Below are 12796 nucleotides of genomic sequence, written 5' to 3'. Positions count from 1 at the left end.
TGTTCTCGCGAGGTGGACTCGTGATAAGAGCCGCGCTGCTGCACCGGTAGACCATGTACCTCGCAATGCCATATGGCACGGCTGACTCGCAAGATAGCAGATTAGGACACGGGCTTTGTCCATACATGATAGCTGAACCTATCAGTTCACCACCGAAGCCCCGCAAAATTCGAAGCAAGCCATAACCTTCAAGAATGCCGGTGCCGGTCCTACGCCCAGTACTCCGCATCCTTCAAACTCCGCCGGACTACACATGTCAGTCAGCCTATCCGTGCCACGTACTAGGATGCCTGTTGCAGTGCAAGCGGACGGATACAAATACGTTGACTATGCTCGTATCTTGAAACGCTTGCGACTATCTCCAGGCGAACGAACAACATGACTTCCCAACAGAAAGACGACAAGGCTCTATTCAAGACCACAACTACTAACAGCTTGGATGTTGCACCGGGGACACAAGAGCTGTTGAATACTCAGCATCTTCGTTCCTGGACGTCATGGCCTACATTCTATCGGAGCGTATTGCTACAGATGGTTCTTCTTGGATCGTAAGCACTGCTATGATCGCAAAATTATGATTAGTCGCTGACGTTCCGCAAGACTCTCCCTTGTCGGTCCAGCAATGGACGATGCCATATCGAACCTTGGAGGCGGCGGCTTGTCTAAACCATGGCTTGCAAACTTGGCGAATTGTCTCAATTATGCCTTCAGCTTCCTCATCACTCTTGCTGGTGGTCCGTTGATCAACAAGATCGGTATCAAATGGTCATGCTTCATCGCGGCGCTCTCGATGCCTCTCGGAGCGTCGTCATATTACACGAATGCAAAGTTCGACAATGAATGGTATCTTCTCACCGCCAATGTAAGCTTGCCAGGTTCCAGATCGCACCACACGAGACCATCGCTAACGATTGTAGCTCGTCAAAGGCATCGCTGGTGGGTTTCTCTACGTTGCCGAGTCCACGGCTATGATGTCGTACCCTAGGCTAGAGGATCGAGGGTTCTACCTAGGTAAGGATGCAGCAGCAGTCAACGCGTCGGTTTCCACTAACAGATTCTAGGCATATGGACCGCCATGCGGAACTCGGGCAGCGTGATTGGCGGCGCAATCAATTTCTCGACAGATTCCGAGAAATCGTCAGCAGGTGGGATCGCCACGTCGACATACCTGATCTTTCTTGCCATCCAGTGTACAGGCGTCATCTGGGCACTGCTACTATCACCAACAAGAGTGATACGACGTCGGGACGGTCAAAAGGTACCAATGGCTGAGATGATCTCGTGGAAACAAGAGTTCAAAGCTCTCTGGCGGTTCATGCAACGAAGAACGGTATGGACATTTACACATCCTTTCCAAGCCCGTACCCTCGCTGATTTGTGCGCAGTCTTTGTATATGCTTTTGCCCGCCTTCTACTCCTTCTTCTGTGGTGGCACGTTTGGCACCTATCTATCACTTCACTTCTCCGTCCGCGCACGAGCTTTGTCGTCCCTTCTTGTCCGTAAGTGAAACAATGTTAACCATCTATAACAATGGTGTGCTAATTCTATAGCGACGATTGTCATCCCATCGGTGCTGCTCTTTGGCAAGTTACTGGATGCTCAGTGGATCCCACGACAGCGCCGCGCCTGGCTTTCCTTCCTCTTATGGGCTGTCCCACAGGGTGGATGCTTGATCTGGGTCGCCGTTGAGTACAAGATACTCGGATCCAAGACAGCTTTGGACTACGAGCTGTAAGTCGTTCCAACCATCACTTTCTCAATCCCCTACTGACTTCTCCACAGAAACACCACACCATGGGCTAGGGCTTACATGCCATATCTCATCATGTTCGTGGGGTGCTACTGGACACAGCTCTCATTGTACTGGATCCTCAGCGCAACCTCCCGAGATGTTAAGGAGTCCGCGCGCGCGGGTGGTATGTTCCGTGCTGCTGAAACGGCGGGTCAGGCAATATCCTACGGTCTCAGCTCTGCCAGCGGCATCGCTGTAACGATCCCGCTTTACGTCCATTGTGGCATCTGGATTTTGACCATGCCCTCCATGGTCATGCTGATCCATTCAATGCCGGCAGAATCGTCGACCGAGATCAATGGTCTTGACAGAGTGGATGAGATTGAGGGAGTCAGAGACGCTCAGATAGCCAAAGTGTGAGATTTTGCGAAGGTAGATTTGGTTCAGCAACAGACGGGTTACGATTGTCACGACACCTATGTACTCTAGACAAGAGTGGATGAGATAGAGGGAGTCAGAGAGGCTCAAACAGCCAAAGTTTGAGACTTTGCTCGGGCAGATTTATGTCAGCAACAGACTGTTTACGATCCTCACGACACCTATGTACTCTAGATTAACACAACTATGCCGACTCTCAAACATTTCTATTTGTCATGCAGACCTTTCAATCGACTTATTCCATTTGTAGGTTGGGCTGTTCATATCGTTGATGCTCTGCCAGAGTACGAAATACAGTGCAAATGCGTTAACGCGAGGACCACGTTCTATATGAATCAAGCAAGTGGTACGGGTCAAGTGTAAGCCGTATGAACAGCTTGTACCATTTACATGTCCAGTTCGCCGCTCGTCAGCTTTGGATTCGTCAAGACAGTTCTACACGCTCGACTGAAACAAGCATGATGCTTCGAAGCGCGAGTGCACTGAGTCCCAATTACTAGAAGTGACGAATAGCTTATAAAATGGCACGCTTTACTCTACCGGGCTGTCCACGCGGCGAACTTTTGGCCTGCTCCTTTCGCCCAAACAAAATGACTTCCTTGCACTCTCGCCACAGCTAGCCCTGTAGGCCTTTGTCTTTGCAGCGAGGTCAAAAGTCTGAAGCTTCTCGACTCGTTCAGCAGTGACATGAAAAGCTTTCGGTAGTGGGGGATACGGCACCGCAAGCGCAGGCTGCTGGTACTCGAGACCGAGAGAGTCGAGAATTAGGGGAGTGATGTGCGCTGTCGAGAGCAGGATCCGTGGCATGCCTAGTCATTGTTAGCCTCAGTCGCTCTCTATTATCTGAGTATGACCGTCTGTACCGTGTCCGACAAAGCCTGCGGCGATGAAATGTCCGTCACGGTTGGGCAATGGTCCAACGAACGGCCAGGAATCTGCCGTCGAAGTTTCAACTGTACTTGTATCAGCAATCGTGAGGCCAACAATTTGTGCTGCGCCTCGACATACTCCCACTCCAGCAACCACCTTCGTTGTCTGCGAGGCTCAGTCCTGTAGAGCCCGGCCAATCCTTGACATCGGACGCACCCCAGCCCCTACAAAAGTCGGCCATGCCTTTAAATTGCTTGTTATTCTCGTCACTGGGAAAGCATTCATCTGCCTTATGAACCAAAAGTTGACGAGCGCCTCCGAGGATAATGGCATTGTATGGTTCAGGGAGTTGCAAATGGTAGTTCTACTCTTTGTGTCAGAAACCTTCTTTAGCTTTTCAAAGCTGATCACCTACATTGACACTAGCATCCCAGTGTTGGGCACCAGTGTGCTTAATGAAACCTGCAGGGGCGTTGACTGCAGCAAGAGTGCATCGTTCAGGCACGATCAGCTTCTCAAACTCAGGTAGTAGGTGTGAGGCAAAGGCATTGGTGGAGTGGATGACCGCTTTGGCTCGTATCGAACCCCGATCAGTTGTGACCGTGATCCAACCATCGGTGTCTCGCTCGGATATCTGCTGTGCAGGTGTATGTGCTTGTAAATTCAGGTTTCCTGCTTCGAGGAGTATTCTCAAGAGTGCTTGCACGAATTTGTATGGCCACCTGCAATGATGTTAGACAGCACTCAAGATTTAAGTATGGTGAAGCCGCTGACACTTGACCAGCAGGATGAACAATGGCCGCTATGGCATTTTTCATCTGTGTAAAACCTTCTGCGCTCGCAGCGTCTTCAATGACTCTGCACTGCCGGACGATCTCATTGTCGGCGCCATGATTCCTGCGCATGTTGTCGTATGAGCTCTTAAGACGAGACCAGGCCTCCTCAGTCATCGCGGCGTCGAACGTCTCACCAAATTTGAGGCATATATCATCAGTAATACCTTCTTCCTTGGCCAATTGCTCAAAAGCAGGTAGATGAGCCATCTCGTGTCGTATCAGTTCCATAGCGCCATCCTGACCGAAGGAGTCGGACCATTTGTTGTAGCGGGAATATGCATGCGGTCTAAGTTGTCCGCCTGGTCTTCGTCAGCATTTGTCTCAACGACAAGATTCTGAGCAGTACCATTTCGTCCAGTAGCACAGCCGCAAACATCACGTGCTTCTAATATAACCACCTGGGGCTGCTTGGCAGCGTGTTGTGTGTACTACGGTGCCGTCGTCAAAACAATGATCTTTCAGAGCGGCGCAGATGAAGATCACGCACTTTGTGAAGCCAATAGGCTGCAGATGCACCCGAGTAGCCACTTCCTATGATGACCACATCGGCTTCGTGTGGTAATTGCTCGGTCGAGCGCCAATCTCGCAACGGCGACTCGGCCGCCTCAATCCAGTATGATTTCGTGGGCTCAGCTCGAGGCAACACCATGATGAAAATAAACGATGAAGTAGACGTTGGACTGTATCAAGATGTGTTCAACCAAGATATTGTACGACGATAATTCAAGATGGTAGACGTTGTATGTTACTGAGGTGCATTCAGGTCTAGGCAGTCGAGAACCTTTCGGTGGCGACTTTGGTTTTGTTCGTGGTGTGATATCGGCCAACATGTCGTTGCCCATCAAGGTGTTGCAAGGTACGACGACAGCATTAAAGCCGGTCCGGTCGAGATAAGATCACAGGCCGGGCCGGTCGTCTTTACCCGTCACTTACCGATTATCCGAAGGCCACTTATCAGCAGTCGCATACGACTAAAAATTCGAGAGACTACACATCAGCTGCTTTGCTCGGGCTATCACAGGCATAGCGTCCGTATGAGGAACGAGCTATACGTGCTGGGTATTCAACTTATCCGCTTAGATTTGTGGCAGAATAGATGTCCGTGGCAATTCCAAGCCATCCGCAGGAAACGTCTATGGCAGATAGACATGCTGTCGACTTATATCAAGTGTAGCAGCCCAGATTACATGGCCAATCGCTGCAGAGACGCCAGCTTGATCACAACTCTACTCGGTGACGACGGGTTACGTGGTCGAAGAGGAGTTTAAAAGACGCAGGCCATCGCCTTGCAGATTCAAGGAGAGCGTGGGTGGAGCGGCTGATATGATCGGGATCGAGGTTTTGCTTCTTGTGCTCGGCCAGCTCGTTGTGATTGATATCTTCTTAGCTCAACTTAGCTCAACCCAGCATGATCGTACCCTCTGTGCTCGCATCACTCTATAGATTCAAGGGTGGCTTGTTCAAAGGTGGCCAGTAGTCCCTATCCCTGAGGCTCTCGCTTGTCCCGCCAGAAAGCAGAGCATTTGCTTCCGCTCTTGATAATACTGTTGTCGGCCATGCTACTTCTGGGGGACGGCGCTTGTCAAGGTGAAATCGGAAGAGGCATGCTGTATTTAGAGGACTCCCCTTGTCTTGAAGCTTGACATGAGAATGATCGACACCCGTGGATTCATATCAGACGGAGTAGTGCAATCTATCACCGCTATGTAGGTTGTCAAGGAGGCGGGAGTGGATTCGAATTGTACATCTACTAGCGTCATTTCGTACGCCACAAAACTGTAATCGTGCCTCGGTAGGGAGCTCCAGCCACGCATCATCGCGTGCTCTCAATGCGTTGATCAATCATACGTGACAAGACGCTTACTGATATATTCGCGGTCTCGATCTTCGAAGCATTGCCATCTGGAGTGGACACATGGTACGATGATCGCTGCAAGCCGCCGTTGGTTGCGGCGCAACAGAACCGGCCTTCTGGTCGGTGCTGGTGTATTGGGCGCTGGATATCTAGCTGGTCAATATGTCTTGGGCAAGATACAGGAGGCACGGCAGCGCTCGACTGAAGATCAGATGGCAAAGGAGAAGTACGCAGGATACCAAGAGTCTTTCATGCGCAACCACTGACGATTCAATGGTAGCCTTCGACGACGATTCGAGCAAAATCAAGAGGATTGCACATACACCGTACTCGCCCTCCTACCGACGATCAAAGAAGAGATCATCGATGCCTTACCCGTCGAACAAATAACCGAGCAACTGCAACAAGAACGAACCGACCGATTAAAGCGATTAGGAGGATCTGAGGCTGCGACAAGCGAGTATCCGTCCGTACCACCTAGCGTTGCAGACGAAAATGGCAAGAGCATGTCCAGCAGCAGCTTCGTGCATGCAAGTCAGATGGTATCCAGTGTGACGGATGGATCAAGCAGTGCGCCAAGGCCAAAGAGAAGTAAAGCGCAGTTGTGGCAGGATATGAAGATCCACTCGATCACGCGGGCCTTGACTCTTATTTACACGGTCTCGCTACTCGCAATGTTCACGCGGATACAGCTGAACCTACTTGGACGACGGACATATCTGTCGTCTGTAGTAAGTCTGGCTTCTCCACCGACAGCGCAACAGGCCTCCACGATATCACTAGAGAACCGGGACGATGATGGATATGACAATGTGTACGGAAACGATTTCGAGACGAATAGAAAGTACCTCACATTTAGCTGGTGGCTGCTGCATAGGGGCAGTAAGCGATTGATGGAGAATGTCATGGAAGCTGTAAAGGAGGTGTTTGGTCAGGTGAACATTCGAGAGGACATGACGATGGAGCGTTTATCCGAGCTGTTGATCGAAGTGAGACGTAAGATCGAAGGAGCAACATCCGAGGAGCGGTCCCAGATGAAATGGCTGTCATATCTGCTCCCACCGCGAGAGCAGGAGCTGGAAGTGATACGGCGAGCCAGAGCGTCAGAAAATGGAGAGTCGCCTTTACCAGGCGCACAGGATTCTGACTACATCGCGGTAGGCGGTACCGAAGTCAGTGCATCGCTACGTCGGTTGCTAGACGAGACGGCGGATCTGATCGACTCGCCAACCTTCTGCCAAGTCCTTACCCGTGTGCTGGATGCAGCATACTCACACCTCGTCGACTACCGGATCGCAACCGAGTCTTTCAATGTGACTGGGCCGACAGCACCAGGAACCGACCAGCCTAGGGTTACGGAGATCACGGAAAACAAATGCAAGCTCGCACACATTCTACCCGTGTTCTGCAAACAAGCATATCTGATGGCGGCGGGGAGTGGTGACCTTGAAATGTCCAGCATAGTGGCGCCGGAAGGACCAGGGAATGAGTATTTGGCTGCCATTGATGGCGTGCATGAGCTGGATGCGTTCGCGGCTGTGATTTATTCGAGTAATTTTGAGGCGGAGTTGGAGGAGCGGGAGACTGTCGCTGCACCGCTGGAGGAGAAGTCGACCAGAAGTCAGAGGAATGAGGAGCCTATGAGCTTTGAACGCGATGCTCCAGCCAACGACGAGCCGATCGTAGCTGGAGCTGAAGGTGAAGCTGAGACGACCGAAGATCCTGTACAGCCATTGGAGACCGTACCGGCTGTCACATCTTCAGAAGCCGGCCTCGAGGCGGCGTGGCAGAATGCTTTGGCGAAGGAAGACGGGAAGCTGTCAGTGGAAGCACCAGTGCCTGTCGAGGACGAGTAGCCATTTCTATAGCAAAGAACAATCTTCACGGTTCCTCGGTGCATACTCGGTCTCACAAATGCAGTCGGACGTCGCGATAAGCTTGAGTTGGCGCGCCATGATGTCACAATCGATTGCTTCGGCCGTCGGCTCTTCCAACGCCAAGGCCAGGAACAAATTTCAACATCGTTCTTTTCATCGCGTACTCCACAATCACATCACCTCTACCAATGAGCATAATCGTGTCGAATGAAGCACCGCTTTTCTCATTCACCGAGATGACAATTATCCAATCCCGCCCTCGGCGCTGGTAGGCGGCACCGCAACCTCGTCGGCTCCAACGTCGCCCACGGAGTCGCTATGGCCACTTTCCACAAAATTGCCCACGCCTCCATTGCACGAGAACAAGAACGCCTCTGGCACCTGGTAGGGTCTGACCGTGTGGAGAACGAATGACGTAGTATTCTTTATCCTCGGCGATTGCTACACGAGGAATCTCAACGCGAGTTGACAGCGAAGATCCTCTCAAACCTTCATGGACTTCTCTTTGCAGGTCCTTGCACCACCTTCTACGAGACGGTGTATGGTCCGACCATCTATGTGGATCTCAACATATGTCTGATCCGCATTTCTCCCACATGGCACAGGTTGGTACAAAACTCTTCTACCCTCCCGCTTTCTTTTGTCAAAACAGTCTTATCTTGCTGTTTTGTTGTGCTATCTATCCAGCACACTTCGACGCGCTGCTTGCAATCTCTATAGAACTTTGACAGATCTTTGAAAGGTCCACCTCCGCGATCATGGTTCTCAAGGCGAGATACAAGGTCGATGAGCAGAATGTTCCCAAATACAGTGGACTTACTGGCAAACGCCTCAACATTGCGATCTCTGTCATCGCCACATCTGGATTCTTGCTATTCGGTCAGTATCGATCAATTTTTGTTTGCGATTACACGCTGACTCGCAAACCAGGCTACGATCAAGGTGTCATGAGCGGTATCATCACAGGCGAGGACTTCAACAATTACTTTCCACAAACGAAAAACAACGCCACTTGGCAAGCTTTCGTGACAGCCATCTATGAAATTGGATGCTTATTCGGCGCCATCTTCTCCCTCATCTTCGCTGACAGGGTCGGTCGCCGCCGCTCGATCGTTCTGGGTGCTGCCATCATGGTCGTTGGGGTGCTCATTCAGATCACCGCCTTCACCGGACATTCTCCCACCGCACAATTTTTGATTGGACGAGTCGTTACTGGTGTCGGCAACGGTATCAACACGAGCACCATCCCCACCTACCAAGCCGAGTGCTCCAAGTCCCACAACCGTGGCCTGCTCATCTGCATCGAGGGTGGTGTCATTGCCTTTGGCACGCTCATCGCATACTGGATTGACTATGGTGCTTCTTATGGACCATCTGGCCTCACCTGGCGCTTCCCAATCGCCTTCCAGATTGTGTTCGGCCTTATCATCGCAATTGCCATGATCTGGCTACCTGAGTCTCCTCGCTGGCTCTTGAGCAAAGACCGAACTGAAGAAGCTACTGTTGTGCTTGCAGCTCTTGCAGGAGAATCTAAAGACCACGATGATGTTAAGCTTCAGATGGGCATCATCGTTGACTCTATCCGAGCTTCTGGCCACTCTAGCGGCAGCACTCCCTACAGCGCTCTGTTCACTGGTGGCAAGACACAGCATTTCCGTCGCATGATGCTTGGTGTTTCCAGCCAGTTCTTCCAGCAAATTGGAGGATGTAATGCTGTCATCGTATGTTGTCAATTATGGAAATAGGATTTGACCAAAGCTGACTTCGTCCACAGTATTACTTTCCTCTACTATTCCAGCAGTCAGTTGGAACCAGCCATAACCTCGCACTGCTCCTCGGTGGCGTCAACATGATCGTATATGCAGTCACCGCCACAGTCTCCTGGTTCTTGATCGAGCGTGTCGGCCGCCGCAAGCTCTTCATCATCGGCAGTGTCGGACAGTCGCTTTCCATGGTCCTGGCTTTCGCTTGCCTCATTCCTGGTACTCCGTCCGCCGCAATTGGTGCCGGTGTCGCATTCTTCTTGTACATCGGCTTCTTCGGTGCCACCTGGCTGCCTCTACCATGGCTCTACGCTGCGGAGATCAACCCAGTCAAGACTCGCGCCAGAGCCAATGCCGTCTCTACCGTCTCCAACTGGCTGTGGAACTGTAAGTCACACAATCGAGTTTGATCACTTGCAGTTGCTAATCTTTCCGCAGTCACCGTCGTCATGTTCACACCACCTTTTGTCGCCTCCTCCGCATGGGGCGCTTACCTCTTCTTCGCCGTGGTCAACATTCTATTCGTACCCGTCATCTACTTCTTCTATCCTGAGACGGCACGCCGATCGCTGGAAGAAATCGATCTCATCTTCGCCAAGGGCTACATCGAGAAGATGAACTACGTCCGCGCTGCCAAAGACCTCCCACACATGACAGAGCAAGAGGTCGAAGTCAAGGCTCGCGAGTATGGCTTCGTCAGCGATGACGAGGAAGCTGGTGGACACACCAAGGCACGATTTGGCGAGAAGGAAGATGATTTGGCACCTAATGCTGGTGGGTTGATGTGATGCATTTCTGCTGAGCAGGGGCATACGACATGGATGAAGATATTGCATTTTCAGGGCGTTAGGAAGATACTGAGACTCCGGCATGCGTACGCGCGGTCGGCATAGACTATAGACGATACATGAACTTGGCAGTCCAATGATGAGTCCTCAGTTGCAACTTGCGCGGACATGACAACCCACGAATGATGAGACTTCGAACGAGCGCACGGGAGTAGGATACCAATATGTCTTTATGACACGTATTGGGTTGGACATCCTTTTCTTGTCCCTCACGCGACTCGAGCATTGCGTACCATTTTATGTTGTCCACGATGCTGAGATTGGACATGACAGCTGGGAGGACACGACGATACATTGCAAGGCCTGCGGCATACCTGTCCATACCGAACATCTTGCTCAAACGCCCCAGGCCCCATCATTGAGGTTGTAGAATCCTGCTGGCTTGGGCTGAGTGCGTTGAGGACGGTCTGCCAAGCCAGTATGCTTAGTATTCGAGACATGGCCTTGCGCAGCCTGACTCCCTAAAGCAGGCGCATTAGGTGTAGAGTAAGTCATAGCCTGCTGCTTTGACGGAGAGTCATTGACAGGAGTCCATCCAAATCCGGGCCGTTTACATGGACGTTGCAGCAGCAGAGGTTCTTCGTCGTCCTCATCATCGCAGTCTCCATGTGGGAAGATTGGGTAGTGTGATGGACGTGGTTCATGCCGATCTGCAGCTGATACACGGTCACGGGGCGCCGAGGTGCCTTCTTCGCACGACGACAGTATGTTCTGAGCTGCTATGGCAATCTCTGGGAGTGACGCTTTGGCTGATGTTGTCGGAGCTTGTTGATTGGCCAGATCGATGGCAGTGTGTGGGCGGTGAGTGTCCCATAGCTCTTGTGTGTGCTCGTAGAATGTGCGGTATGGAGCATTCTCATCAACTTCGTTGGTGCAATATCCAGCTGGTTCAATGTTAGTACATATGGATTACCACCACAAAGAAGGAAGAGACTCACCAGCGCTCGTCTTGTACTGCACCCTCTCACCTGAGCACAAAAGCTTGATTGTAACCGTGATGTTCGTTTCGCTAGCGTTCATAGACAGGAGGCCAGCGACATGGTAGTACGCGGACTCCGTCTCGGTGTGCCCAGGCTGCTCTTTGAAACCATGATTCAAAAGATCACCAATATCAGCGAAAAGCATGGGGTACTGTGAAAAGTCCAATTTCACCTCCCCAGCGTCATCACGCAACGGGCCGTGCTTGTGATGCTTGTCTGGAAAGTAGTACACGTTGAAGCGGAGGCGAGGTGGTGAGTTGGCATCGAGCTGAAGATCAAGTGGTAGACAGCGAGTTTTGAGTGATTAGCCTGGCAACCTAGTCATGAACCGCGCCAATCTATCAATAACTTCTAGCTCGCCGTCGGCCAGAGGCGGCAAGGTGGGATTCTAGTTGCGTTGATACGTAGAGATTCATGCGACTTGCTCCAGTAAGCATGACGGCTCCAGTTTCACGTTGGTCGTCTTCTTTCAAAAACGTCAGCAGTCGCTCTGTCATTTTCAAAGTCCAGGATTCGAAGATGGCTTGCATGACACCCTGAGGCATGTTGATGACGAGATTTGGTTGGCGGTCTGGGACATGCGGCCAGCCCCAATGCACGTCGATGGTGATGTGGTAGGTTCCATCTTCAACGTCTCCCACGAACTGCTTCTTTGTGATCTCGAAACTGTCTGTGAAGCGACGATGAAACTCAGCATGAGCCATGTTGCCTAGCAGCCGACAAACTCCGTCGATTCCCGTAGCTCGACATCTTGGGTGACTTGGTATCCACGTCATCAGCAGCCACTTCGAAGCCTCCTCATTTTACTATCTGAGCACCTATATCAGCACCGTCCACCTGTCCGACTGTGGACAGCTCTGATCGCAGGCCTTCGGTGGCGCCTCGATTGAGTTTCACGGTAGCCAGGTCGAAGGTTCCCTTCCCAATATCGGCGAAGCATGGCTGGTCGCCGTGTTCCATTGCGCGCATCTGGCGTAGCTGCTCCATTTCAGAGGCTGCCGCGCACAACGGCTCCAGTCTGATGTCGATGTTAGGCATGCCGGCGTTGTGCGCAGCGTTTCGCCAAATGCCGCAAGCCTCGATGCGGCTATTTGCTGGGACTGTGATCATAGACTCGATATCGATAGCTTCCCAGTAGTCTTGCTGATGGCGCAGTCCCGAGGGATGGCTCGTGGAATAGTAGCGCTTGACGGCATCCAAGATCCAATTCAGATGCCTTGTAAGGAAAAGTTGAATAGCTGCAAGGTCACCAACTCTGGCGTCGAGAGCAGCATACACTCGCTCCGTGACGCGTGTGTCCTTCTAGCCTGTGCAAAGACAAAGCTTGGCTGGCTCGACGATCTTGTGCAGTTGATCGGGATGTTTCTCTGATTTTGGGGGAGCCACACAGAAGTCGGTCGCCATCTAGCACAATCTTTTGTTCGATTTCTTTCAAGCCAGGCTCCAATGGTATCACGATGATTGCGATGTTGTCGACTGACTGGCCAGCTAGCGCATGCTGTGCCGCGACTTTCAGGAATCCGCTTCCATACTCAATGATGACTCGCAGGGCGTTCGCCGCACGTACTGGCTTGGAAAGCGCCGCCATGAGGATAC

General features: G+C 51.7%; 6 protein-coding genes across 6 annotated transcripts; 3 read left to right on the top strand and 3 right to left on the bottom strand.

Annotated features, from left to right (window-relative positions):
- Positions 1 to 622: 622 nt before the first annotated feature.
- Positions 623 to 2153, top strand: LTS14_006511 (uncharacterized protein; the record flags this gene model as incomplete). Its single annotated transcript, XM_064839207.1, has 6 exons — positions 623 to 862; positions 918 to 1011; positions 1062 to 1330; positions 1386 to 1500; positions 1552 to 1732; positions 1784 to 2153. 6 exons carry the CDS (start codon positions 623 to 625, stop codon positions 2151 to 2153), a joined length of 1269 nt encoding a protein of 422 aa, XP_064693455.1.
- A 1285-nt stretch (positions 2154 to 3438) lies between these two features.
- LTS14_006510 (uncharacterized protein) lies at positions 3439 to 4084 on the bottom strand (the record flags this gene model as incomplete). The annotated part of the gene is made up of 2 exons (XM_064839206.1): positions 3439 to 3763; positions 3816 to 4084. 2 exons carry the CDS (start codon positions 4082 to 4084, stop codon positions 3439 to 3441), a joined length of 594 nt encoding a protein of 197 aa, XP_064693454.1.
- Positions 4085 to 5800: 1716 nt separating this feature from the next.
- PEX3 (peroxin) lies at positions 5801 to 7588 on the top strand (the record flags this gene model as incomplete). The annotated part of the gene is made up of 2 exons (XM_064839205.1): positions 5801 to 5958; positions 6013 to 7588. 2 exons carry the CDS (start codon positions 5801 to 5803, stop codon positions 7586 to 7588), a joined length of 1734 nt encoding a protein of 577 aa, XP_064693453.1.
- Positions 7589 to 8367: 779 nt separating this feature from the next.
- On the top strand, positions 8368 to 10160 carry LTS14_006508 (uncharacterized protein; the record flags this gene model as incomplete). Its single annotated transcript, XM_064839204.1, has 3 exons — positions 8368 to 9330; positions 9384 to 9759; positions 9811 to 10160. 3 exons carry the CDS (start codon positions 8368 to 8370, stop codon positions 10158 to 10160), a joined length of 1689 nt encoding a protein of 562 aa, XP_064693452.1.
- Positions 10161 to 10556: 396 nt separating this feature from the next.
- LTS14_006507 (uncharacterized protein) lies at positions 10557 to 11345 on the bottom strand (the record flags this gene model as incomplete). Its single annotated transcript, XM_064839203.1, has 2 exons — positions 10557 to 11104; positions 11159 to 11345. 2 exons carry the CDS (start codon positions 11343 to 11345, stop codon positions 10557 to 10559), a joined length of 735 nt encoding a protein of 244 aa, XP_064693451.1.
- Positions 11346 to 11998: 653 nt separating this feature from the next.
- Positions 11999 to 12788, bottom strand: LTS14_006506 (uncharacterized protein; the record flags this gene model as incomplete). The annotated part of the gene is made up of 2 exons (XM_064839202.1): positions 11999 to 12416; positions 12589 to 12788. The coding sequence occupies 2 exons, from the start codon at positions 12786 to 12788 to the stop codon at positions 11999 to 12001; spliced, it is 618 nt and encodes a 205-aa protein (XP_064693450.1).
- Between the last annotated feature and the right edge of the window lie 8 nt (positions 12789 to 12796).

This window comes from Recurvomyces mirabilis (genome assembly GCF_035927965.1).
Source record: "Recurvomyces mirabilis strain CCFEE 5264 chromosome Unknown scaffold_16, whole genome shotgun sequence".
NCBI lineage: Eukaryota > Fungi > Ascomycota > Dothideomycetes > Mycosphaerellales > Teratosphaeriaceae > Recurvomyces > Recurvomyces mirabilis.
This window is presented reverse-complemented; position numbering and strand designations above follow the sequence as displayed.